Below are 24,603 nucleotides of genomic sequence, written 5' to 3'. Positions count from 1 at the left end.
GCCATTTTGCGGGGCAAGCTTAAAATTTATTCGATTCGAAGCGTAGTAATGATAATCGCAATAATCATAATGCAAATATTGCATAAAGCAAATTGCCGCAAATATTTCACAAATGCCAAAAGGGCCGGGTTGCAGGATTGCATTTTTTCCCTTCTTGCAACTCCATTGTTATTTTTATTGTTGATGCTGATGTTGATGTTGTGGCGTGCTCATTGACGCACAGTTCCCACAATGGCCATTAATTTGTTTACAATTACATGGATTTTTGCTTTACGCGCGCTCTTTATGTTTACTCATTTATTGTATTCCTATTTTTTTCCTTGTTGATTGTGCGAGTTTTTCATTTGCACCTCCTGTTTGCCGCTGCGGCTGTTTGGTTAGGACTTCATTCTCGAATTCCTCGGATGTGAAGTAATCGGAGTAAGGAGCACAAGTGGAAATCGATTGGGGAATGCCATAGAATTGGAATCAGTATGCATGGAATTGATGTGAGAGGAGAGAAAGCCAGTGAAAACACAATGGAAATGGGAATGCCAGAATGTCGTGGTCAGAATGAGCAAGATTTTCCTAATCACTCGGAAGAATATAGAATCTGGGCACGACTAAGCCTCCAACTACGTGCTAAGAAACTCATACATAAAATTTAGATTTTGTAAAAGTGTAAATGCCATTTGGTTGTGTTTATTAATACCTATTGAAATGTAGAAGAATATTTTTAAATCAGACCATTCATTAAGAAGTTATGATCATACCATTAGTATGCAATGCAAGCAGTCGATTTACTCATTTTGAAAAACAAATATATTTGAATGAATTTAAGGGAATTTTATGGCAACTTTTCGAACTGATTGATTTTGTATTATTTATGCCCAGCACTCTCGCATTATTAAAACTCAACCAATTTCATTAGTGCGCCGAAAAGAAGTCTTTTCAGGCTTTGTTAATTCACTTTAAATGCAATTAAGTTTTTAATGCCTTTTGAATAAACAATATGCGAGATCACGGAGGTTGCCCTTTTGTAATGAGGCTATTGTCCGATGTCCGACGAGCAGATGTGGTTGATTTCCAGCATTTCCCGGCATTCATTTAGCCCCTGTCACTTTTGTTAATATTATTATTATTATTATTGCTACTTTCGTGCTTTTGTTGTTGGATGTTGGCTGGATGTCGTTGTCGTTGTCATTCGCTAGCTGCTGTTGCTGCTGCTGCTGTTAATAAAGCCATAACAATCGACATCATAATCATCGATGTCATTGTGAGTAAATAATTGTAATTAACCTCGAAATTATTTTTTAATTTATATTTTGACGTTGTCCCGTTGTCCGAATTAAAAATTAAACGGGGAAAAAAAACCAATCCAACGGCCTGCGATGCCAAGGCTCTGCCGCATGCAATTAAAAAATTATTCCGTTTTTTCCAAGTGATTTACTTACAAGGCTCAAACACAATAAAGCGTGATCGAATGGGATCGGCAATTGGCCGAGGACTGCAACTGTTTAAATGATGCCACTTGTTTTTCACATCAGTCGCTATACAATTTTAATTATTATGCCAAGTGTTCGGCTCTCCAAACTGTTTTTTTGCCTTGGCCGCCCAGGAGGTTTCGGTGCAAATAGAATTAACACGGCGGATACGTGATGTGAAAAATACGTATACGTGATATGAGATTTTTTGTTTCTTTTTTCAGGTGTTCTTTTAATGAGGTTTTTATTAAAATTAAATATATTAAATAGAATGATCCATTTTAAAGGTGTCTAAAGGTATGCAGTAAAATCGATCAAACTTTCAGATTAATCACACATTTTTGTTGCACACTTTTTGGCACCTTCAAATGAGAACTCAGTAATTAAAGCTCAATAACGAACGCTATAAATGAACACTTGTTCGCTTATGCTCGCCATGAATCCTGATCTCGAGCACGGTGCACAAAAACTACAGCACTCACTTATGCACATTAACCGACAGCCCGGCGAATCGGTTAGATGATTTGTTGCCCCGTTGAGCAGCTGCGCAAAAAACAAAGGGGTTCCTGGCGCTGAAATCAGCTTTGAAAGGAGCTATCTCCACTGACCTCTCACCCCTTACCTCTGACCGCTGACCCCTGACCCCCGTGGCGCCGTCATTCCGCCTTCATTCCGCTGCCATTTGCAGGTTTCGCCAGTTTGCCAGCCAGTTTTGTGTGTTGCATTTTCTTTGCGTATTAAATTTGCATTTAATTAAAATGCCACAAACTCTTAATGAGTCCGAGTCCCGGCAATCCAGCTATAGCTATAGCTATGGCAACTTTTTACATTAGTTAACGTTACACGGCAACGCTCAAGGCTTCAGGTTACCATTACAGCTCTTGATTCCCATTGAGGCAAAAGAGCGCGAAATATGCAGGCCAACCTCAAAAAAATAGTAGAAGAAATAGAAAAAAAGCGAGAACGAGAATTTGCGCGGTAAGAAAATTGTGCAAATGACCAAAAGTTCAAATGCGAATGATTTATACGGTGAAGCGGTAGAGGGAAAAAAGAAGAAGGCAGCGGAGCAAAAAAGCATTGCATACTTATGAGGGCAGCCAGCGATTTGCATGGCGAACACAACTGCGAACAGTAATTGTTGCCTAAGTTGCATAAATTTGGTGGCCTTAGTTCCCCTTTCGAAGGAAATTATTTTTGGATATATTATGGATATATTGTGGATATTATTATGGATATAGCACTTACCATCGATTAGTAATTAAACGCTCCGGGAATTTCTTTGCCAAACTAAAACACTATTTACCTAAAAAGAGAAAAAACAGTCGTTTTATTAAAAATTTGATAAAAACGTATTAATAATATGATAAGAGTAAATATAACAAGGAAAATAAATATTGACAATTTTGAAATTAATTAGCCATTCGATGGGGAAAACAAAAGCAAATATGCTCTTTTTGTCATTGCACAAATATTAGAGTTGATTATTCACTCAATTAACATATTGTTAGGGCAAACTGGCATTTTATGGGCAGTAAGACAAAGAAAGAAATTGGTTAAAAACCAACTAATCCAATTTCATCAGTAAAATATATTTACACTTTTTGAAGGTATTAATTAGCTGCTTAGAAGGTGTAAAAAATTAATATTAAATATTTGTATTTCATTTAATTACTATTTTAATTTTTGAAATCTTTATTAAAAAAAAACGAAAATTCAGATTACTATCAAAATCCTGACGATAAATCAAATTTCCCTGGAAATAATGCATTAAAGCTTTCGACCATTTCATTATAATTAGCTTATTAATTGGAAAACAAGTTCTTGACAAATACACATGTGTGTGTTTTTTACTTTGAGAAAAAAGAGATGGCCCATTTGGCTATCACATAATTAAATACAATATTTCATATTTTTTGTCATCAGTGAAGCCGAGTTAATTAAAGTTAAAGCTGCAATTGGCTGATGGCCGATGGCTGATAGTTAAAGACCGAATCGAATACTCTGACATTGGCTGCACGGCTGAGTGCATTTGATTTATTTGCCGTGCCAAGTGAATTGCAAATGCAAAACTTTCTAGACACACGAGTGCCGCATGCTGCATGCTGCATGTTAAGTGTAAGTTTGTAGCCATGTAGCAGTCACTCGAAAAGCCCAAAGAGACAGACAGACGTACAACAATTTGCGGCTTAAACGAGTCAAAAGCGTAGCGAGAACTTTTCTAATTGTAAAATTGGGCCGTGCAGATATTCCGGCTATAACTCCGGATTCTGTCACTGCATCCCTCTTTTATACCACCCCTTCTTTGTTCTACGCCCCTGCACGTGTCAAGTGCCCCAGCCAGGCAGTGAACTTTTTGTATTAAACTGTCAATGAGCTCTGTCTGTTTGCCCACAGGCAGCCCTCGCGAAATGGCACACTCGCGAAATGCACTGTAAACCAAAAAAAGTCACTACTTTGCTATACAAATAAGACATTTTAAACGAAAGATTAAAATATGTGTATGTGTGTATGCTGTGAATAAATTATAGTCGACTTCTTGTATAAATTTTTATCATTTTTGGCTTATAAATATTTTGTTGCTTACTTTTAGACACTTTTAAATGTGAAAATATTTAAAAGTGCATTCAAATCGGTGTATAAATATTTTGGGAATGTAATTTTTATAACTAGATTTTTCTTATAATTTTTTTTCTATCTCTTATATAATCTCCCAACTTTAAGGCCTAACTGTGCTCCCGTTTCGCCCAGTGCATGGGGAGGGAGCTGTCTGTCCTCGGCAGTCAGCGAGCTAGAAAAATGGCAAAGCGTGCAAAACAAAAACATTGCCAATGGCATCAATTTTCAGCGTCAATTTTCCAGGGCAACAGAAACAACTGAGACACAAGGAGCGTGGCGCGCACTTGCCCTTCCCTTATCCTTTATCATTTTTCCCCATTTCCCATCTCCACTTTATGGGCATGTGTATTTTTGGCTTTGTTTGCTTTATTTAGGCTGTTGTCTGTCTATTTACTCAAGTTTGCATACAAATGCCAAGAGCAGCGAGTGAGTGAGTGGAAATTTAGGGGCGAAAAAAATTGTAAAGGCAGTACTGAAGTTGGAATGCCCTACTTTCTAGGGAGACCCAGCTTAAAAGAAGGGGTAAATAATATGTTTAAAATTTGTTAAATATTTTTTAATCTTTTTGACTGTTATTTTTTTAATTTGTATATTTTTTAAAATTTGTATTATATTTAATTTAATTTTGAAGAAGCGAATGTTTAAAGCCCATTGAAGGGGTTTGGTTGGCTTCATTGTCGCATTTGAGACACGCACAGTTCATTTATCTGCGGGAAAGTTGGCATACCAAAAATAGGAAGCTGTGGAAGCCGGGAACTTCATCCAGCCAGTTAAGGAATTGCCAATTGAGTGGAGGAGCCTTTAATGTTATTAAATCAAAGCCAGCGCTTGGCAGGCCACAAGTAATTTGGATTTATAGCGGACTTTTCCACCGAGCAACCCAGCAATTCACAGCCACCCACACTTAAACCTCAGTGAAAGCGCAGCGAAACATTCTTTCTTTGCCTTCTTCTTTTCACATGGTCAGCTTTTTATTGGCAATGCAATGCAAAAAAGCAGCCAGGGGCGGCGAAGGGAGGAGGGGGCCGTATAAATATTGTGCCAGGAGCGAAGGGTCAGCTTTGGCAGGAGTTGAAATTTATTTGCTTGGCCTAGCCAAACTAAGGGATGCACTGGGAGAATTATTGTATCAAATATACTGAAAACTATTTATAAAAAAGAAATACAAAATTTAAGTATCATTACGAACATCAAATGTATTACAAATATACATTTGAAATATCTTTATTTTCATATTTCTTTTATTTTTTTTAGGAATATTTTTAATGTACTGCGCAACAAATACGTTTAAAAAATCATAAGTAACTTAATAAATTCTACAAAATATTTAAGCATTTTGTAGTAATTGGTTTATAATTTACTCATATTTTACCCCATTTTCTTTTAAGTGGAGCCATGTAGTTGGGGGTTTTCCGGGGGGAGCTATTGACCTTTGGGTGGGCTCACAGCCCAATTGCCTTTGTGTGTGGATGGGTCCTTTGTCACCCAAGTCTCAAGTCCTTGCAGCTTCAACTTTCGACTGAAGCCTAGGAAGCTAAGGGTCATCCACACACACAGACACAGACACCACACACACACCACCACACCCAGATTAACACTTCCGTTTCGCCCGTTTCCGGTTTTTTATTTATTTCATTGTTGTACTTGCTCCCCGTTGATTTTGGCCTTTGTCTTTACCTTCGTTTCATTTCGTTTCGTTTCGTCGCATCTCAACCGTACAGAACCGAGCAGAAACGAGCCACCCTGCCGATCCTTTGAGGTCCTTCGAGTCCTGCGAGTCCTGGACCCTCCTGTCTCGCATTTTTATTTCGAGCAACTGATAAGCTTCGATATAAGAGGATTTCAAAGTGTCTTAAATAACGCTTGAGCGCATTCTGTGTGAGTGAGCCGCTGGGACTGGACGGAGTTAAGTGGACTGAGCGGGGGGTTTCCCCTCCCCAAACAAGGACGCAGGACGAAGGACCAAGAACCTGTATGTGTGGCTGCATTTTTAGCTCATACAATAAGCCTATATCTGCCATCTGGGCGAATGGGAGTTTGAGTGCGAAAGAGGAAGTCGGGACAGCTTCAGCTTTCATTGTGTCATCCTCGCCGGAATCCCTGACCTGCCACGCCCCCTTCAGCCGCAGCCCCCTACGCCCACCCCCCCGTCACTGACTTCCTTTATTCATTATGGGTGTGAATAATATGGCCCAATACGCATTGTAGATGCCGACTGGGCAAACAGGAGAGAGAGAGCACATGTGCCAAATAGTTGCAAATTCTATGCCCCAAGTGAAGTGGGTGGATCGAGAAGTTTCGGGGTAAGTTCATAAAATAAAAAAATATGTATTCAAGTATTTCACTAAAAGCTCCGAAGCCTAGATTAGGTTCTAAACTAAAGGTTATACCTTTTCCTAACTAAATCTGAAAGTATGATTTAATAACAACAAATTTAATATAAAATATATAACATCTGAAAACTAAACAATTTATTTGAGTTCTTATTAACAAATTTAAATCTAAAAAACTTAATTAAGGCAAACCAATGCAATAAGATATAATAATAAAAATATAAAAGGTGAAGGAAACTTAAGACATCTGATTGATCAAACAAATAGAAATAATTATACTTTATTTAAATAACTATCCAATGCTTTTACTACTCAAAGAAAGTGCTTAAGTAGTTAACAGTTAAACAATTTAGTTAAGTTGATTTCAAGGTAATTCGTTCACCTGAAGCTCCAATAAACTCATCAATCCCACCTCGCAGTGACGTTCCGTTTTCCTTTTTCCGTTTTCCGCACCTCACTCACTACCAACTACATCCCACATTCTACATTCTGCCGCCTTGTTTGGCGAAGAGAAAAAGGTTTTCACCTTTATTTGCTGCATGCTTCATTGAATATTTCCCTTTCGTTAGTGAGGCAATGAAATGTCTGTTATAAATGCACACACACATGGACATGGGAAAGTGGAAAAGTTTGAGACAGGCTCATAGACACACACATACCCATACCCATACTCGTATAGTTTATAGTCTGGCGCTATCAACACTTTAGGATCTCGTATGTTAAACCGACTTAAACACATAAGATTTATGCCTTTTTCACAAACGTGCGCCTTACACACACACACACACACACTGACAGACACCCACTCACACACCTTTGGCGAGGGTCTTCATCATTTCCACTTAAGTGCCATGGAAAATCAGGAGCCAAAGGAGCGAACGGGAATCGAAATGGGAAATGGGTAGTGGGAAACGGGAGAGGGATCCCCACACTTTTTGGGGATTGAGCAGTCTGCAGAATAAGATTTAAAGCGAAAAATTTCTCTTAATTTCTATCTACTTAATCTATCTATTTATTGGTTTAAATTTAATTGTTTTACAATTGTTAGAAGTGCAGGAAAGTTTAAGTGGTAGTACTAGTATTAACAATTTGGTTTTAGTTGATAAGTATAACCTTTTCCTGTATTTTTGAAAACACAAGAAAATCTGCAAAAGCAAAAAGTAAGAATTACCTATTTTATTAGTTGCTTTTTTATTATTATTATATTTAATATTTTAATTAATTTGCGTGTCGATCGTTTTTAAGCCAATTTCGTAAGCTACTTAAAATACATACATAATTTTAGCAATGTCATAAATAAGTGGACTTTCCCTTTTCATTTTCCCATCCATCTGGCTGGCCACCAAATTGCAGCTGCAGCCGCTTCAGTCATTCACTCAAAAAAATACCCAAGGCAAACATATCTCGCAAAAAAGAAGAAAAAAATAAAAAATAGGATAAATGAAACAAACAAACTGTGGGGAAATATTTTGGAAGGGGGTCACAGGATCAGAGTCAGGATACAGGATACAGAGGCAATCCTGGCATTGTTGAAGTAGCAGCCACAGTGGCCATAGCCCTCTTTCCAACAACCCAACCTTTGTCCCCAAAACAGAGTCAAAATTAGGCTTAGGCACAGATTTCGTCCTTCGCCGTCCTCTCCCTTTTTGCATATATATTTTCGGTCTTTTGGACTCGAAATGCTCTACATCTGATGTGGGGTCCTTGCACTATCAGTACTTAAAAAATAAAATAGCATTCTGTTATTACAAACAAATTACATTTCCCTCATAAAAATCTCATAAAATTGTTATTTAGAGTATTTATTACATTATTTATTTTTTATAAAGCCTCCTATTAAAGCATGCAAATTATCGATACTTGACAGTATCAAAATTGTCGACATTATACTATTATAGTTTCTGGCCGAAATACAAAGAAGCTTTAAGTTAGGGTATTTCCAGTTCATCCCCCTTAAATCCTATTGCAGATTTTTCATTTTTTTCCCGTTCCCTGTTTGTTTTTGTTTTTCCACATTTTTTGCAAACAAGAAGAATCGCAATTTGGCTCGGCTCAGTGGCTATGAGTCCTGTGCATGGCACTCGGGATAGGGGACTCAAGGGGACACAGGACTCTGAATACAGGACACAGGACACAGGACATGCATGGATCCGTAACTACGACAACAACATCAACGGACGGCAGGGTGGACCAGGCCAAACATTTTTGTGGTCAATGGGACAAAAACCTATTTAGATAGTAATCAAAAATGCTATTAACTTTATGCCAAAAAATTTTACAATGTCGTGAGCCGAGAAAGCGAAAGCATCCCGAAAAAGCAAAGGGAAGGGGGGAGCGGTTTGGGAAAATATATGCCCACAATCGGACATTGACTGTCATGGTCAAGGTAAGAAAAAGGTAGAAAGGTGTCTTTCCGAAGGCCACGAGGCGTGGGGATTCTGAAATGGGCAAATGGGATGGGGAGTTGGAGGGAGCAGACAAAGTAAAGTAAATAAACTTTTCAATTCAATAGTCAAGAAAATCCGCACCATAAAAGAAAACAAAGGCATTTCGACCATTTTCTGCTAGAAGTGAGCGCTGGGGCGGCATTAAAATAAGCAAAAACATTTGGGGATGGAAATAGTTTCGGACATGGGTAAAAGTCCCGAGGATGGGACTTCCTTAGCAGCTTACGCATTTGAGTGGGTTTTCTTTTCTATTTTTTGGGTGGGCGGGGGTACCTTGAAATATTAATGTGACCAGCTTCCTGTTTAATGCAAAACAATTTAATTAAAAGTGCGAGCTCACTGTTTTCAAGGTTGAAAGCAGAGCACAATAAAAATCAAGCCAAAAGTTGTAAATATCACCGTGCGTACGTGTTGAGAGCCGGGCTCTTAAACCACAAGGATGTGTTCAGGGTCAGGATGGTGGAAACGCGGGAAAACGAACGGGGGAAAACGGGAAAAACCGCCAGAGGTTGGCTTACTCAGCTAAGCTTTCCAATTTGTGCTCGTGGCCGGGCTAAGCCAGCAATCGAGTACGATTTTGGTATTTCTCTCTTTTCTCCCCCGGGAAAAACTAGCAAGTTTTATTGCCAGTTAATCAACAAAAATCTACGATATATGCAGAGCATATTTACATGTTCTCAATACAATTAAAGTCATAATAATACACGAATTTTCCTTAGTTCTATAAGTAAATTTGTAATAACTTATTTTTGAATAATTATAAATGATTTATACGTTATATTTGTTTTTAAAAATATTATTTTATATTATAACATTTAGTATTAAGAGATCAGAGGTTGATTAAACTTGTTAAACACAATTTTCCGCTGTCCAAGTTGAGCTCCTCGTACTTTCCACTCATTTTCCTCCCTTTTCCTTCTTCACTCGCACTATTTAGGGGGTATTTTTGGGGGATTACAGGGGACAAACTTTATCTACAAATCGTTTGCATCGCAGATCAGGTTTGTCCACACTTAGCCAAAACTTTGGCCGTCTCATCCGGCGACGCAGTCCTTCTTCTTCCGGCATTATCCTTTCGCCCGGCACCTTGGTGACTTTTCACATTTGCATTTTGGCCGAAATCCCCTCATTTTGCATTCTTAAATGCTTTGAATTTGATGCCTCAGTTGGCCCGCTCATCCTGCTTGTATTTTTTTATTTTTTCTTCCATTTTTCGGGAGCTGCACAACTCACTTAAGCGGCGCTTAATGGCCTGCCACGCCCCCTTTGGCAACGGCGTCGGCGCCCACGTTAAATGCGCAAATAATGAGTAAAATAAATAGTTGCATAAAATATTTGTAAATTGCCTGAAAACTTTTCGCCTCGCCTCGGCTTCCTTTCGCGTTTCGCTGGAGCGAAACTTTCATAGTTTCATATTCATTGGGCAACATGAAACTATCGGGGAGGCTTTTCGAGGGCTTTGGATGGGGATGGGTTGGGAAAACTGTGGAAACTGTGCTTGGCATTTCCCTTTTCGTCTTAGGCAGTCAACAGCATTAAAGCTAATTGCCAGACAGCAAGGACCGCCATTTGGTACTCTCACTAAGACGAAAAAAGAAAAATCATTAGAGCAAATTTATCCACAAAAATATCTGTTGATCTTAGTGAAATTCATAGCCCTTTTCCCCGCAGAAAACTTGTATTAAAAATAAATAACAATAAGTAAATAAAGTAGTCTTGATTGGCTGAATTTTAAAAATCGCCTAAAATAAAACTTTTAAAACAAATAAATAATAAGTAAAAAAGTGGACTTGATAAGCTGAATTTAAAAAAATCTTCTTAAACAATACTTAAAGTTTACTAAATTTTAATCAAAATCTGGGATAAATTTTGTTTGCTAACTTGAAATTATTAATGCATAAATCTTATTTTTTGCTGTTTGTTTTTTGTCCATTAAGCGATGTCAATGCCATCGTTTTCGTTCTCATTTTCGTCGTCGTCGTCTAGACGCGATTTCATTAAAAAGCGAACAAACACACACGCATCAGGGCCACGCCCTCGCGGCCCTCCCTATATATTATGTTTTTCCACCACCCACATACAACCCACCCATAACCCACACATAACCCCCCATAAGCAACGCCTTGATGAGCCATGTTTATGCCGCCAGAGAATTTTTAATTGAAAATAAAGAGTTTAAGCAAACATCAAAAATCACACATACGCCATGTCGGCCAAACGCGCAGTCTCTGTCGTTTAATGACTTCATTTGTGTGGCGATGACAGCTGGCTGACAGGCAAAAGCAACAGCAACAAAAACAACAACAACCGCAGAATGTCATTTTAATAGACTAAACAAAAGGCTCAAATAAAAATTAACAGCATTTGTTCGCCAAAAGTTGGGGGTTGAGATGTATTTTATGGCAATACTTTCGGGCTCATAAAATTTTTAGAGTTCTTTCTGGCCAGTTGACGATGATCATTTTGATTTTGCGACTGCTTTTGCGAATTGTTTCCACGCAACAAGTGGCAATTTTATTAATTACTAAAACACCCACTTGCCACCCCTCAAAAACGTCGTTATTATATTGGCCACATCAAAGGACTTTTGGGTTTGGGCGAAAAATTGATTTAACTGTTTCTTTTAACTGGCAACGAGGCGTTTAATAAGCACTGCTTTAATAACATAGACACCCTGAAAAATGTAGGAGGAATAATTTATGAACGACTTTTCTTTAAATGAGAAGACACTGTTCTAATATTTAAAATTTAATGAGAAAAAATATGACTACTTTAGAATAAATAAAGTAGTTAATTCCTTAAATAATAATAAGAAATATAAAAAAAACACAGCTTTAAGAACATAAACACCTAGAAAATAATAAAGGAATAATTTAAGAACGATTAATCTTTAAATGAGAGCGATTGTTCTCAAATTTTAAATTCAATTAAAAGGAGCTGAAAATATGGAGCGAATAAGAAAGTTATTTCTTTAAACTATCCAACAATGGTTTGCATATCGAACCCAAGGCAACTTTATGCTGCACAAATGTAATGTCTTATATATCCTCACAATTGCTGTATGTGAAATGTGGCAATTGTAAATCGCTGATTATGTGTGCAACTCCATTTCGAATGCCCCCGGGGGCGTTTTGAAAACCCAACGCCTTGCAGTAACACCGCAATAAATTAGAAATTGATTTTCACTCAAGTGTTGTGCTGCTGCCAGGCCATCGACTCGACTCTAGTTGTTCGTCAAACAATGCCTATTTGCATTCGGGCACATTTATATTGCATATCGGTGTACACGGAATGGCAACATAACAGGAGGAGCAGCCACAGCAACAGAAACAACATAAACAACATCAACAATGACCGACGGGCATGGTAGCAGCAACAAAGTCAAAGTAATTTCCCTAAGTAAATTCCAAATAGTTAGATGTGCAAACCCGTTGGCTTTGTCTACCCCTTGAGCCACAGGATTTTTATAGTGTTCTTCTCGCCCCCAGCCCCTCCTCAAACACACTGCACAGATGAGGGGAAAACTTTAGCACTAAAGATGATCCATGAAAAATATTGTATTTTAGGAGTCCGAAAAAGTCGCGGAAAAAATGCGAAAATATATTCAGAATTTATGTTTTCGATTTTCGATATTCACACATTTAAATTAGTTCAATCTTAATTATAAATTTCTTTATTATTCCCAAAAGTATCTGTAGTTTGGTTTGTATGGTCTTTTAAGAGTCCGAAAAAATCTCCGAATAAATTTCAAATTTCGGTTTTTGGTTTTCGTTTATCTAATTCAACCATATTCACACATTTAAATGAATTAAATCTTAATTTTATATCTCTTATTAATTTCCGAAAATAATTGATACACTTGGCAATCCACTTTATTACACACATTTCTGTTCTGAGAAATTGTTGGAGGAAATTAAAGTGCCTTGAAGACGTTTAAGGTGGTAAATGTGCTATTAAATTGAGTCGTACTGTGCATACACGCCCCCATTTGGCCCATTTCAATTTGCACGTTTGCCCATTCTTATCAATAGTCAAAAGCTTGCCTTCTTCTCTGCTCGTCTCGCTCCGAAGTGCCGAAGAATGAAACTTCAGCTGTTTGTGGATTGTGGATTGCGGACTAACTGACTGACTGATTGACTGACCTCCAGATGGCGCTCTACGCTCTGTTTTCCTCGGTTTCGGTTTCGAGTTCGAGTGGCTCTTTAGTATGCCAGTCGTGTGTTCTGGCCAGGCTAAGTCCTCCAATCCTCCAGTCCTCCAATGCTGCAATCCAGCAATGCTCCATTCATTCCGCCTGGCGAAAAGTTGGCTCGTTTTTCAAATTTGAATTTACTGCCTTCGTCCAGCGATTTGAGCAGTCAGAGTCAGTCAGCCATTCAGTCAGTCAGTCAGTCGGTCGGTTTCCATGGGTGGATTTGGGATTAGGAATGGAAAGGAAAGGAAGGAATGCGAATGAGCATTCATTCATTCATTTAGCCGCTAATCAAACAAAATTGAGGCATGCATTAGTTGTCTGCACGCACCACAGAAGCTGCAGGCATTCGACTTACAGTACAGTGGGCCTCAAATAAAAATTCCTCTTAATTTCACAGATTTTTTCCGGTCTCACCAAATGGAAATAAAACGATAATGAGTCGCAAAGCAAAACAAATCCACTTAAGTAATACCACCTCAAACTTTTGAACTTCCAAATTGAAGGGAATGGGTTTTAGTACTTTAAACGTTTTATAAAAGTAAGTATAAATATGCAATTTTTTCAGGGAAGCGCTAACCACTTAATCCCCCTGAAAAACCGGGAAGCAAAATTAATTGAAAAATTGACTTAATATTCGGGCAAAAAGCGATTGATTCCAATCGGGTAATTTGCGACGGCTTGTTGTGTACCTACCAATTTCCACAACAACATAAACGCTTTTTTTATCCCGCCGCACAGTGGAGTAACTTTTGAAAAATCAATAAAAAAAACTCACAAAAAGATAGGCGTGTGACTGAAAACAAATGAGGGCTGAGACCCCCGCTTTAAATAAAAAATTTCATAAAATAGTTTTTAATAGATTAATAAAACTGTAATCAGTTTTATATGTTTTTAAAATTCGTATTAAATTCTTATAGATTTACCTTAACTTTTAACCCACTGTGCAAACTCTCTTTAGCTTTATGTTATTTATTAATTTTTCGGGATTAGTGAGATTTTCGATTTTTATAGCTATTTTAAAGTGGGGCAATGCAATTGATTTTTGTCATCAAAACGAGTGGAAGTAATCCACTGTCATCAGGACGATGAGGCTAATTCCGTGGCTGCGGATGAGGATGGGGACTTTGGATTTGGATGAGGATGCGGTGGAGAATGGGTATGGGTGTAGAGATGATGATGCTGATGACGGTGGAGGACAATGGCGCACGCGCTGCCCGTTAATGGCCGCTGCCACGCCTCCGCCTCTGCCTCTGCCTCCCCCGGAGCTCTGCCGCTCCCGTGCTCTATACTTTTTTTTTGGTCCGTTTAAGGGCCGCTCACGTACGCAAATAATGTCGCTTTCAGGCGGATGAGATGAGTGGCAGAGGCAGAGGCGGCTGTTGTCGGTTTGCTAACTTTTAGCCAACTGAAACGTGATTTGCCGCAAACAAATAATTTTCTATAGCCAGCCATCCAGTTTGTTTGGCTTTTCGGGGTAATATGTGCAGCACACTTTCGGGTTTCGCATTTATTTGCAGAGATCGCATTTGCGGCAAAAGCGGCAATTAGCACGCGGCTCCTCTTAAAGCCAAGATGAATCGAATCGAAACGAAACGAAAATCGGACGACGGCCATAATTGGTTAAATAATAATTGGCAAGCTTAAATCGGCCACAAGAGCCGTGGGCGTTGATTGCTGTTTAAATTAGAATTTCTCTGGCTTGTTTATATATATATTTTCATTTTTTTTTTGGGTTGCTGATAGGGGGGAAATTACGCCCTGCATAATTGGATAAGTTTGCCACACTTTAATTACACACTAATGGCAATCAGGCATAATTGTTGCCTGTTTTGTTGCACTCCTTTCATCAGCATCATCATCAGAACTTATTGATTATTATTTTATGCATCCAATTAGGGCGACTGCAATTTATGAGACTTGAAGCTAACTTAGTTTATTGGCCATGGAGTAGCAATTATCAAGCTTAAAGTGGTTGACAGCACTTGAGGCGTTCAAAAGTGCACACGAAGTAAAAGTCACCAGAAAGCCAAGAGCGCCTGATTAGAAATCACTATATATTACTTTAATTATTACTTTGAGACAGCTGTATGAGTGATTTTTTAACTCAAATAATTTTTATGGCCACTAAATTGAAATTTATAAAAATGATAAAAGGAAAAGAAAATATAATTTTAAACAATTATCCTTTTTTTCGTGTGCAAAAATGCCAGATGAGATGGCCAGGTGTCCACATCCACATCCGCTGGCCGTATCTATTTCCCTGCCGAGTGCGTTGATAGCAGAGCTTAGCTTCAAGACAGATTACAGCTTAAATGATGCATTAAAACACACCGACACCCGCACACACTGGCCGAGGTCCTCGGACCTCGGTCCTCACTGAGCTACAGTCACAGTCACACCGGCGTATCCTAGTTTATTATTGACTGCTAAAGAGCCAGGACTAAGCCAGGACGACGGCAAATGCCTTGACATTTAAGAGGATTTGGGGCAGACGTCGCACACACATACTCACGCAGACATTTGGTGTCAAACTTGGTCAATCAAGGGGGCGGCGGGTGGTCTTGGGGCATGGTCAACACTTGCCAAAGGTGAAAGTGAAAGTTAAAAAAAAGCAACAGAAAAACAGCTCCAGCTAAAAGTGCGTTTTTTGCAGCCTTTATCAAGCAGAAGATCATTTCCCATTCTCGTGTCAACTTTAAATGGAGAAAATCTTTAACAAAAAAAATCCAAAGAAATAAAGACATTTTTTATTTTTTAGTTTAAAATATTTTTAAAATATTTAATGCAATTAAATCATAAATCACCTTACCTAAATGCCAAAAATGTATTTATTTATTCCGAAACCTATGAATTATTTTTAATAATTATAGAAAATATATTTTAATAATAATTTTTATAATCTTTTTAAATTATTTTTTATTAAATTTTGAGCGTTGTTTATTTTAAGTAATTCTCTTAATTTGATTTTAATCCCACACAACACTTCGCACACGCTTTTCTGTATGCTGATGCAACAGAATCGTGATTACTTTATAAGCTGATTGGATTTCACAAGCGATTGACCTAAGCTTTGGGTTGTGGGTTCTCCCCGAACTTGTAAGGTTGTAAGCCTCCGGGCTACGTTATTAATTCCGATAATTTATCCAAATTTTGCACAGTTTCTCTACTTAATTACAAGTATCAACCAAATGACCACTCATTCTCCATGATATGTGGGCCATTGTCTTAAGTGTTTGGTTTGGGATGGGGATGGGATCATCATCCTTCGTATGTCGTGGTGAATTTTCTAATGCGCCCCAATAAATTTTGCGAGCGTCGAAAAGTGCGTTTTATGCACTCTAATAACTCAGGCGAAGGACGAACAACAATGGAGTTTGCCCAGCACTTGATGGCGGGAAAAACATTTGTTATAAAGTGCCAGGAGTTTCAAGTGCGCCCCCTGCACCTTAAGCTAAGCCAAATGAAAGATGGCAAATGGTAAATGGGAAATGGTAATGGTAGGTCCTCCTCCACCGATAAAAGTCCCCTCTACGGAGGGCAAAACGACGACTGTCTCTCCGCTGGCAAAAGGAAAATTAATTATAAGCGCGGAGGACTTCTAGTTAAGATTAACAAACTGTGAAAATTGCTCAGCTTTAATTGAAATTAACGCAGCACTTGAGCAGATGAAATACTTTGTAGTTTTTCGTGTGCTTGCGGATTAATTTAAATTTATTAGCGGAGCTTTGAAAACTTGCATTTGCATTTCTCGCTGTTGAATTCTTTTTCCTTTCATTTCCTTATCCCGCTGACTGTAAAAATCAGCTTAGCCCCGCAGTCAATAACTTGCGACACACTGGCGCAAAATCAACAAGGAAAATATGGCAAAAATCCATGGGAAAAATAGTAGAACAAAAGGAGGCAAATTCCGGAGAACACAAAGGGCTGTAATGAGGCGGTGGGAAAATGCGGGGAAAAGCGGAAAAAGGCGGAGAAAGGCCAGCTGGCGATAAGCCCCAAGTGTTGACAACTGGCAGATGAAAACTTTGGCCTGAAATGCTGAACGCTGTGAAAACAAGCCTACACTCTCGTCGGCAGTCGGCAGGGAAAACTTTCTAATAAATAACTTATTAAAATATTAAAGTGAGGCAGCAGTCGAAGGAGAAGGAGTCCCAGTCCCCATCCCTCCACACATGGCCTTCTCTCTTTTAAGCCGCCTTAAGCCAAAGTAACTTTTTAAGTTCACTTCTTCTTGGCTTGGCCAAGTTGTCTGCAGATATCGAGGGAGCAGCGGCAAATCGAAGGGTTTAAGTTGCCAAAGTAAACGAATGGCACTAAAAAATTCGAATTCGCGAATCGGGAGATTAATTGTCAAAGTTTTTGACTATTTTATTATCGGGTCCTGTTAATGTCATGTTTTATTGGGCAATATATGTACCCAATAGAATAGAATTAATACTAAATAATACTTAAATAAATAGAAATGCAACTAAATTTACACAATTTTAATTTTTAAAATTTATTAATAAAATAAAATACTTGATAAATAGAAATAATTAGTTAGATAATAGTACTTGAATTTTATGTGGCATGTAAACTATTCTTGACACTCTGTTTACCTAATTAAATCAGATTAAGCACTGTAATTAACGCCCATTTCAAATGCTAAACTCGTTTATACGAGAGATTGTTTAAATAGATACTGCAGCATTTTACGCTACATAAATATTACGCATTAAAAAATATAAAAGGATTTTATTAATTGCTGTTTCGCAAAGAAAAAACATTTTTTAAATCCCATTCAGATCCAGAGAAATAAACTCTCATACCTGTAGATTAATGCTAATATCCCAAGGAAATTCCTTAAATTTCTGGCTTACAAATTACAGCCACATTTTGCATTTCGCATCACCCCTTCGGCGTTGTCTGAGTTTCATCGATTGGTAATCCCAAAACGCCGCCAGTTCAATCCATCGATTTTCCCTGCCCCTTTCTCGATGCGTTTAAGTTTAACCTTTTGGAGAAATTCAATTCATTTTTCCACCCTTTGAGCATTTTGCAGGGAAACAGCGGTCAAAAGAAGCGAATTTTTCGGGCTTATCATGATTTATAAGTACTTCTAAGGCATTATTGGCAAATATTTTAATTTGTCTCTAAGCTTTCTCTTTGAAATATCTAAGCGAATCAATCTTTAAGCTATTTAGTCGTTTTAATAAACGAAACATTTATATTTAGATCCTGAAAAAATTCCGAAGGCAAAGCCAGATTCGAAAGACTTCCATGATTCGGCAATATTTTTTTGAAAGCAACCTGTCAGAATTGTTGACAATGAAGTGACAAGCCCAAAAAGTGAGCCATTTCTTCATTTTGGTTTTTCCTTTTTTTCCGTTTGGCTTTGTTGGGGATTTGTCAGTCAGTCACATGTTGCTGCTCCCCAGGAATTATGCAAAAATTGACTTTGCAACTTTGGATTATGAAGCGTTGTGAAACGGCGACATCAACAAAAACATAGAGGGGGCATCAGACACAAAAACAGACGCAGACACAGAATCGCAAACCAGACAATTGGGGTTAGGGATTCGGGGGCTCAGAATCTCGTTGGACACGTAAAAGTGGCAATAATAAAAACGATAACAATGCAAATACGTGATGGGCCTCAAAAGGCATCCATTTCTCTATTCCCCTCCCCTTTTTCCCACCCCAAATTCCATCTAATCCATCATTAGGCCAGGTAATTATGACTGAAATTAAGGGAGTGCCATGTGTGCGTCATAAAACAGGCTTAACTATCCACTACATGTCGCCGAACTATTTCCGCTCTCTATTGTTATGGAACTCAGAACTGCAAACTGGGAACTCAGGGGTTTCGGCTAATAAATTTCACTGTGTGCCAGGACCAAAAACAAAATGCCAGCTGCTTTTTCGGCATGCCATTTATGCAAATTGAAAACTTAACAGCATTTTTAGTGCGGGCCTTTCGAGGGGCTTTTCGAGGGGTCTGGGGATTCCGTCTGCAGAACCGGCAATTAATCGTCCACTCGACTAACCGACTGCCTGCTGCCTCACAATAATTGTAACTGTTTACAGCAGCCAAACATGTCGCATGTTTTGTGTTTTATGGCACTGCCGGGGGTTGGGGATATGGAACACAGGTCATATGGATATGGGGGGAGGCCCATCATTTGTGGCTCAAATTTGATAGGATGCGGCGGTAAAAGTTGTTTATGACACGATGTGATTTAGACGAGTCGACGACTGCCGCAAATAGGCAGCCATAACGAATGGGTTTTTGAAAATATACCAGAAATATATACAGACAGATTATGCAAGTGGTCTTTGCAAAAACAAAACAAAGAAGAGAGAGAAGGCTATAGTCGAGGCACTTTACTCAGATAAATGAGTGGAAGAGAGATAGATAAATGCAAGCAGTCGCTTTGTGGCTTCATCATTATTTGCTCATAACTTGTTAATGAATAGTCCGATTTAAAAATTTTTTTTTACATTATTGAAGATATTACTAGCCACAACAAAATTCAATTTACACTTTTAAAAAATCTGTACAAATTGTGAAAGGATCTTCTACCTGTTACCTACTTTTCCCCGAATACAATATGTATATTTCCTTCGCCAAAAGCAGAAACTTAATTAGCCTTTTGATATTTGTCCAGAAATACATTTCCTTCGAGTTTGGTGAGAGTTGGTGGAAGAGAGATGCAGTTTTGTATTAATTTTAATATGCACTGCTGACCCTTCAGAGCTCGGCAGCCAATTCATAAATCCTTTGATAGCGCAAATCTGTAGGCTGACATGTTCTCGAGATCTACGTGCCAATTTGTAACAGCCAATGACAAAACATACAGTGGGGTGCTTTTGCCAATGTTGTAGCTAAAAATTGAAAAGATGATCCACAGGGAAAAACTGTTCTTAAATTAATTGAACAAATTTTTTTATTCAAGAGCAAATTGTACTTCGACCAAGTTCTTAAAGTTCTAGATTTCCCATTTCTTTTATAAGAAATATTATGTTCCGCAAACCGAATGTGCCCACTGTGCACCGAATAATTGATAAATGCCACAAAGCTATTTCTTTGGAGCCGACCAGTTAATTTAGGCGTTATGATGTGCTGCTAGTCCACAATATTATTAATTACAATTAGTAGCAAGTGTGGATGCGAATGTAAATGCGAATTCTTTAACAAAGTTTATTGAAATTGTATTTCCATTTTAGATCCCAATCGGTGGCGAATAATTTGAAATTTCAAATTATTGCATAAATCAGTTGCACATTTTGCCATTTGCTATTAAAGTCGTAATTTGTTTGTCATTGCCAAAATTACAGATTACTTGGAACATGCTGAACGATGATATTGGGACAATGCTGGGCAATTTATTTATGAAAATCTATTTATGCAAATTAATTTTCGGACTCACTCAAGAAACCCGAGGAATGGGAAAGGGAATTGGGTTGAAAATGGGTCGAGCGGAATAAATGAGACCATTGTGAGTTTGAAATAGAGACCTCAACCACACATAAAATGCCAAACGAATGCAGCACATTAACTTGCAATACTTGCGAGGCCCAAGACTCCATTCGATGTCCAACCAACACCACAAATGAACAATTGCCGCAAAGAATACGAAAAATTAATGAAATTCTCGAAATGTGGCAATGTGGCAATGAAGACGTTGGCCGGACCGGCTTGGTCCTTCAACGTGTCCTTGCCACAAGACCCCACATTCCCACATCCCCCGTCCATTGTGGTCCTCTAAATTTGCCAAAAAGTTCATTAGAGTAAGACAAAGATGCCTCCTGCCTCCACTCATCCCAACTACTCCTCCATCTTGGCCTTCTCCGATGCCAATCCTTTGTGCCTCCTGCGTGTTGTGTTGGTTATTTTAATTAAAAGCACATAAACGAGTCGGCCACGGTCCGAACTTGGAGCTGCACGGTGAAAAAAAAAACCCTGCCGCCAGACCCTGTGGAATATTTTTGCAATACTTTACAAAGAAATTACAAATAAATAAGCGAAAAATAAATAAAATATTCTCATGAGCTAAGCTTCCATACACCACCCCAAATCATCTAAAAACAAGTCAGAACGTCTATCAGATACCCCTTACTTGGCTAAAGGGAGTGCGAGGGAAAGTGAAACTGCTTGCACTGCTTGCACGAGTGTCACCTTTACTTGCTCATAACTTTTTAACGTATGGTCCGATTTTAAAATGTAAACGTAATTTCTCTTTGAAATAAAGTAAAGTCTTATTTTATACGCAAAGCTTTTGGCTTAAAAGATTGGTGAAAAAAAAAGTGAAGAGATTTAATTTTTATTGCAAGTATTTTGTAATAAAAAATTATTCGAGTTATCTTCTATCTTTTCTCCATGTGCACTGGAACGGACCACAGTCCATTCAGCTGCCCTATGCATGCGCTATGCCTGCCAACTTGCGGCCACAAAATAATTATTGCAGGGAAATGTTCTATGAATGGACGCGGAAACTTTCAGGGCTGCTCACTTTGTGCTACGCCAAACAATGCAACATGGCAAACTTTTACTCTCCTCGGCTTCGAGTTACTCACTTCTCACAATTTCCCCCCCATCCACCTTTGCCAACTGGACTTTCCTCGCTTTCCTCGCACTTTTCACCCTCGGTGGGAACAAGGTGAGGCGCGAATGAATCTACAAGATGGAATTCTTGGCCACAGTTTGTAGCCTCCCAAGGCCCAAAAACAATGCAATCGAAACTTTGACGGCTGTAGGCCAACGAAGGAGCTATGTCAAATACAATTCCAGCACTCGAAACTCGCAACTCGAAGCTTGAAGCTCGAAACTCCTAACTGCCAGTCGATCGATCACTTTGAAAGTTTCATCGCGTTAAGCAAGTCAACAGGAATGTGCATATACTTATTAACACAGGGCTATTTTAAAGAAAAAATCAGAAAAATTAAGTTGGAATTGAAATTAATATCTTAAAAAAAATAAATGGCATACAAACAAGTGTCGACTTAATTACAATTTACAAATTTAAATAAAAACCATCGCTAAATATTTAAAAATTAATAATAAAATTTAAATTAAATAATATAATTATTAATATCTTGAAAAAAGATCATAAATCAAAATTTAAACCGAAATAAATGGCCTAGGAAAATGTTTCGAATTAATTTAAAATACTTTTGTCCAAATCTCTGATACTTTGAGCGCTTTTTGGGAGTTTTCTAATCCCGAACATCTCATTCACATGATATATGAGTCACGGTTCGCTTCACGGGATTAGTGGCCTTTAAAGTTTTCCCATTTCCCATTTTCCACTTTCCACTTGCCATTTATATATAAGTATTTATCCATATCCGTTTGCCGGGCGGCAGCTTCACCTTCAATTAGCTGCTCCAGTGGCAGTGCTTTTAAGGCATTTAAATAAATGTTCACACCATATTAAGCGTAATCCCTGCCCTGTCAACGTCGCCAGGATGTAGGAGGCAGGCGATTCAGGCTTGAACTGCTCTTTTCTCCTTTGGCCAGGACTCTGCGGAAATTTGGGTTTTTCGGTTTTTCGCTCGGTTTTGCGCTCTGTGCGTATGAATTTGCAACTTAATTGAGTAAATGTGGTCATCAGTTGCATTTCGGTGAAGTTTGTGGTGTGGATCTGTGGATCGTCGGTGGAAAGGAAGGGAATGGATGGGAATCGGGAATGGGAATGGAAATGGCCATTGCCCAAGGCAAGTGTGCTGCACTGTACCGGAAATGACGACGAGCAGTTGCCGCTAAGCAGCTTAAGCACGCCAACTGAATGCCACACTAGATATGCGGCCGAAGGGGTCGAAAAGGGGGGTTGGTTGCTTTTCCAGGGGCGTCGGCGGGGGCAAAAGGGGGCGCCAACTGGCACTCCGGGCAACTTGGCAACCGGCAGGAGGCAGCAGGTTGTGGCCATCAACGAGGAGCGCTCAACCTTGTGGCCTCCGAACTACACTGGCCGAAAATTAGTAATCACATAATTACATAAAAATTGTAGAGAAATAATATTATTACAATTATGATAATAAAAGTAATAATAATAACATTGTTATCAGGGTCAACACTGCGTATTAGTAATACAACTTGCGTATTCGACACGTATGCCTATAAGAAACAAGTCGAAAATAGATAGTAGGAATAAATATATAAAAAAAACGCTGAACAAAAAACATATATTAATAATAAAATACTTTTTTTACGTAATGTTCGTACTTGGAGATTATTATTTTTCAGTGCATTTCGCAATCCTGCAGCGAAATTACAAAGCAAATTTGCATGTGTGCCATTTGGTGGGTTGTTGGTCGGGCATCGGGCATGGGGCATCCTGACTGCTGACTGCCGGGCATCTCCAGAAAAACCGATGACGTCGCAAAGGGCAAAGGAGACGAGGGCTAACTCAAATTCGACCAGGCCACTGCCACTTTCGGTGGGCCATTTAAATATTAAACGCATTCGAAAGTTGCACTCGGAATGCTGGACTGGACTTATGGGGCCGGATGGAGATATCTGTGTTCAACCGTTCAGTTGCCGTGAGTCCGGCGAAAGTTGAAAGTTTTCCCCCCCAGAAGGACGGAAAAGTCCTTCCAGCGGCCATCCGAATTCATTTGCGAGACATTTGCACCGTGTCATTCCCGGGCATCCTGCGCAGTTTTTGTTTCGCTTCTAATTGAAACATTTTGTGCAACGGAAACGAAGTGCAATGACTCCATCGGTCTGTCTGTCGGGAATATTCCCCTTTATTCCGCCACAGAAATAAAAATAGAAAAAAAAAACGAGGAGAATATACAAAATATAACCCCTTCGCCAGTTGGCATCTCGACATTGTCGTCACTCTGAGTGGCTTCCACTTCCACATCCACATCCTCTAAATTTCGACGGCTTTTGAGCAGCGGAAGGGGGCGTGGCCGAGGGTCCTTCAAAGGGCTGACGATGGGAATAAAGGACCTGCAATTTGGCGCGCCAAATCCGGAAGTCGTTACTAAAAGCTTGATCGCAGTGGCCCACTGATTGCCCCAAAGGGGTATTTTTTAAATAAGGCTAATATCATTTGTTTACTCAAAGGTATTAAATTTGATGATAATTCTTTCAAATATCATTAGAAACGGTTTAGAAATACAACAATTATTAAAAAAGAATGCCATTAAAATTCATGGATTGATGTATGCAAAAAGTATCTTTATTTATTTCCAATTATTAATTTTTTAGTTCTCAAACATGTTATTCAATATTTTAAAAGAGGGTCATATAATTTATTTACTTAAGGGTACGGTTAGAAAGTTAATGGCAAATATTTAAAATATTAGAAAAAAACTCTAAATTTTTTCTTTAAAAGTAAATTATTCCTCCATGTATTTTATCCTTTATTTAGTTCCCATACAATTCCTTCAATTTCTGTTTCCTTTAATCCTTTAAGTATCAAGATGCCACAACCAAGTTTATTTAATTATGCCAAGGAAATTCAATTTTTAATGGAAATTGTTTGAAGTTTTGCACACGATTGCTGTCGTTTCCACTCCCTCTCTTATTTCCACTCCCATTTCCATTTCCATTCCCATCT

The 24,603-nt window shown here is 38.6% G+C and overlaps 1 protein-coding gene across 1 annotated transcript in view; it reads right to left on the bottom strand.

Annotated features, from left to right (window-relative positions):
- Positions 1–24,603, bottom strand: part of LOC108056115 (uncharacterized) — a 94,399-nt gene that overhangs the window by 49,576 nt on the left and 20,220 nt on the right. The window contains exon 2 of the mRNA XM_070218908.1: positions 2,709–2,766. Coding sequence (XP_070075009.1) covers positions 2,709–2,711 — 3 coding nt within the window. The 5' untranslated portion in view covers positions 2,712–2,766. The remainder of the gene's footprint in view (positions 1–2,708; positions 2,767–24,603) is intronic.

This window comes from Drosophila takahashii, chromosome X (assembly GCF_030179915.1).
Source record: "Drosophila takahashii strain IR98-3 E-12201 chromosome X, DtakHiC1v2, whole genome shotgun sequence".
Taxonomy (NCBI): Eukaryota; Metazoa; Arthropoda; class Insecta; order Diptera; family Drosophilidae; genus Drosophila; species Drosophila takahashii.
This window is presented reverse-complemented; position numbering and strand designations above follow the sequence as displayed.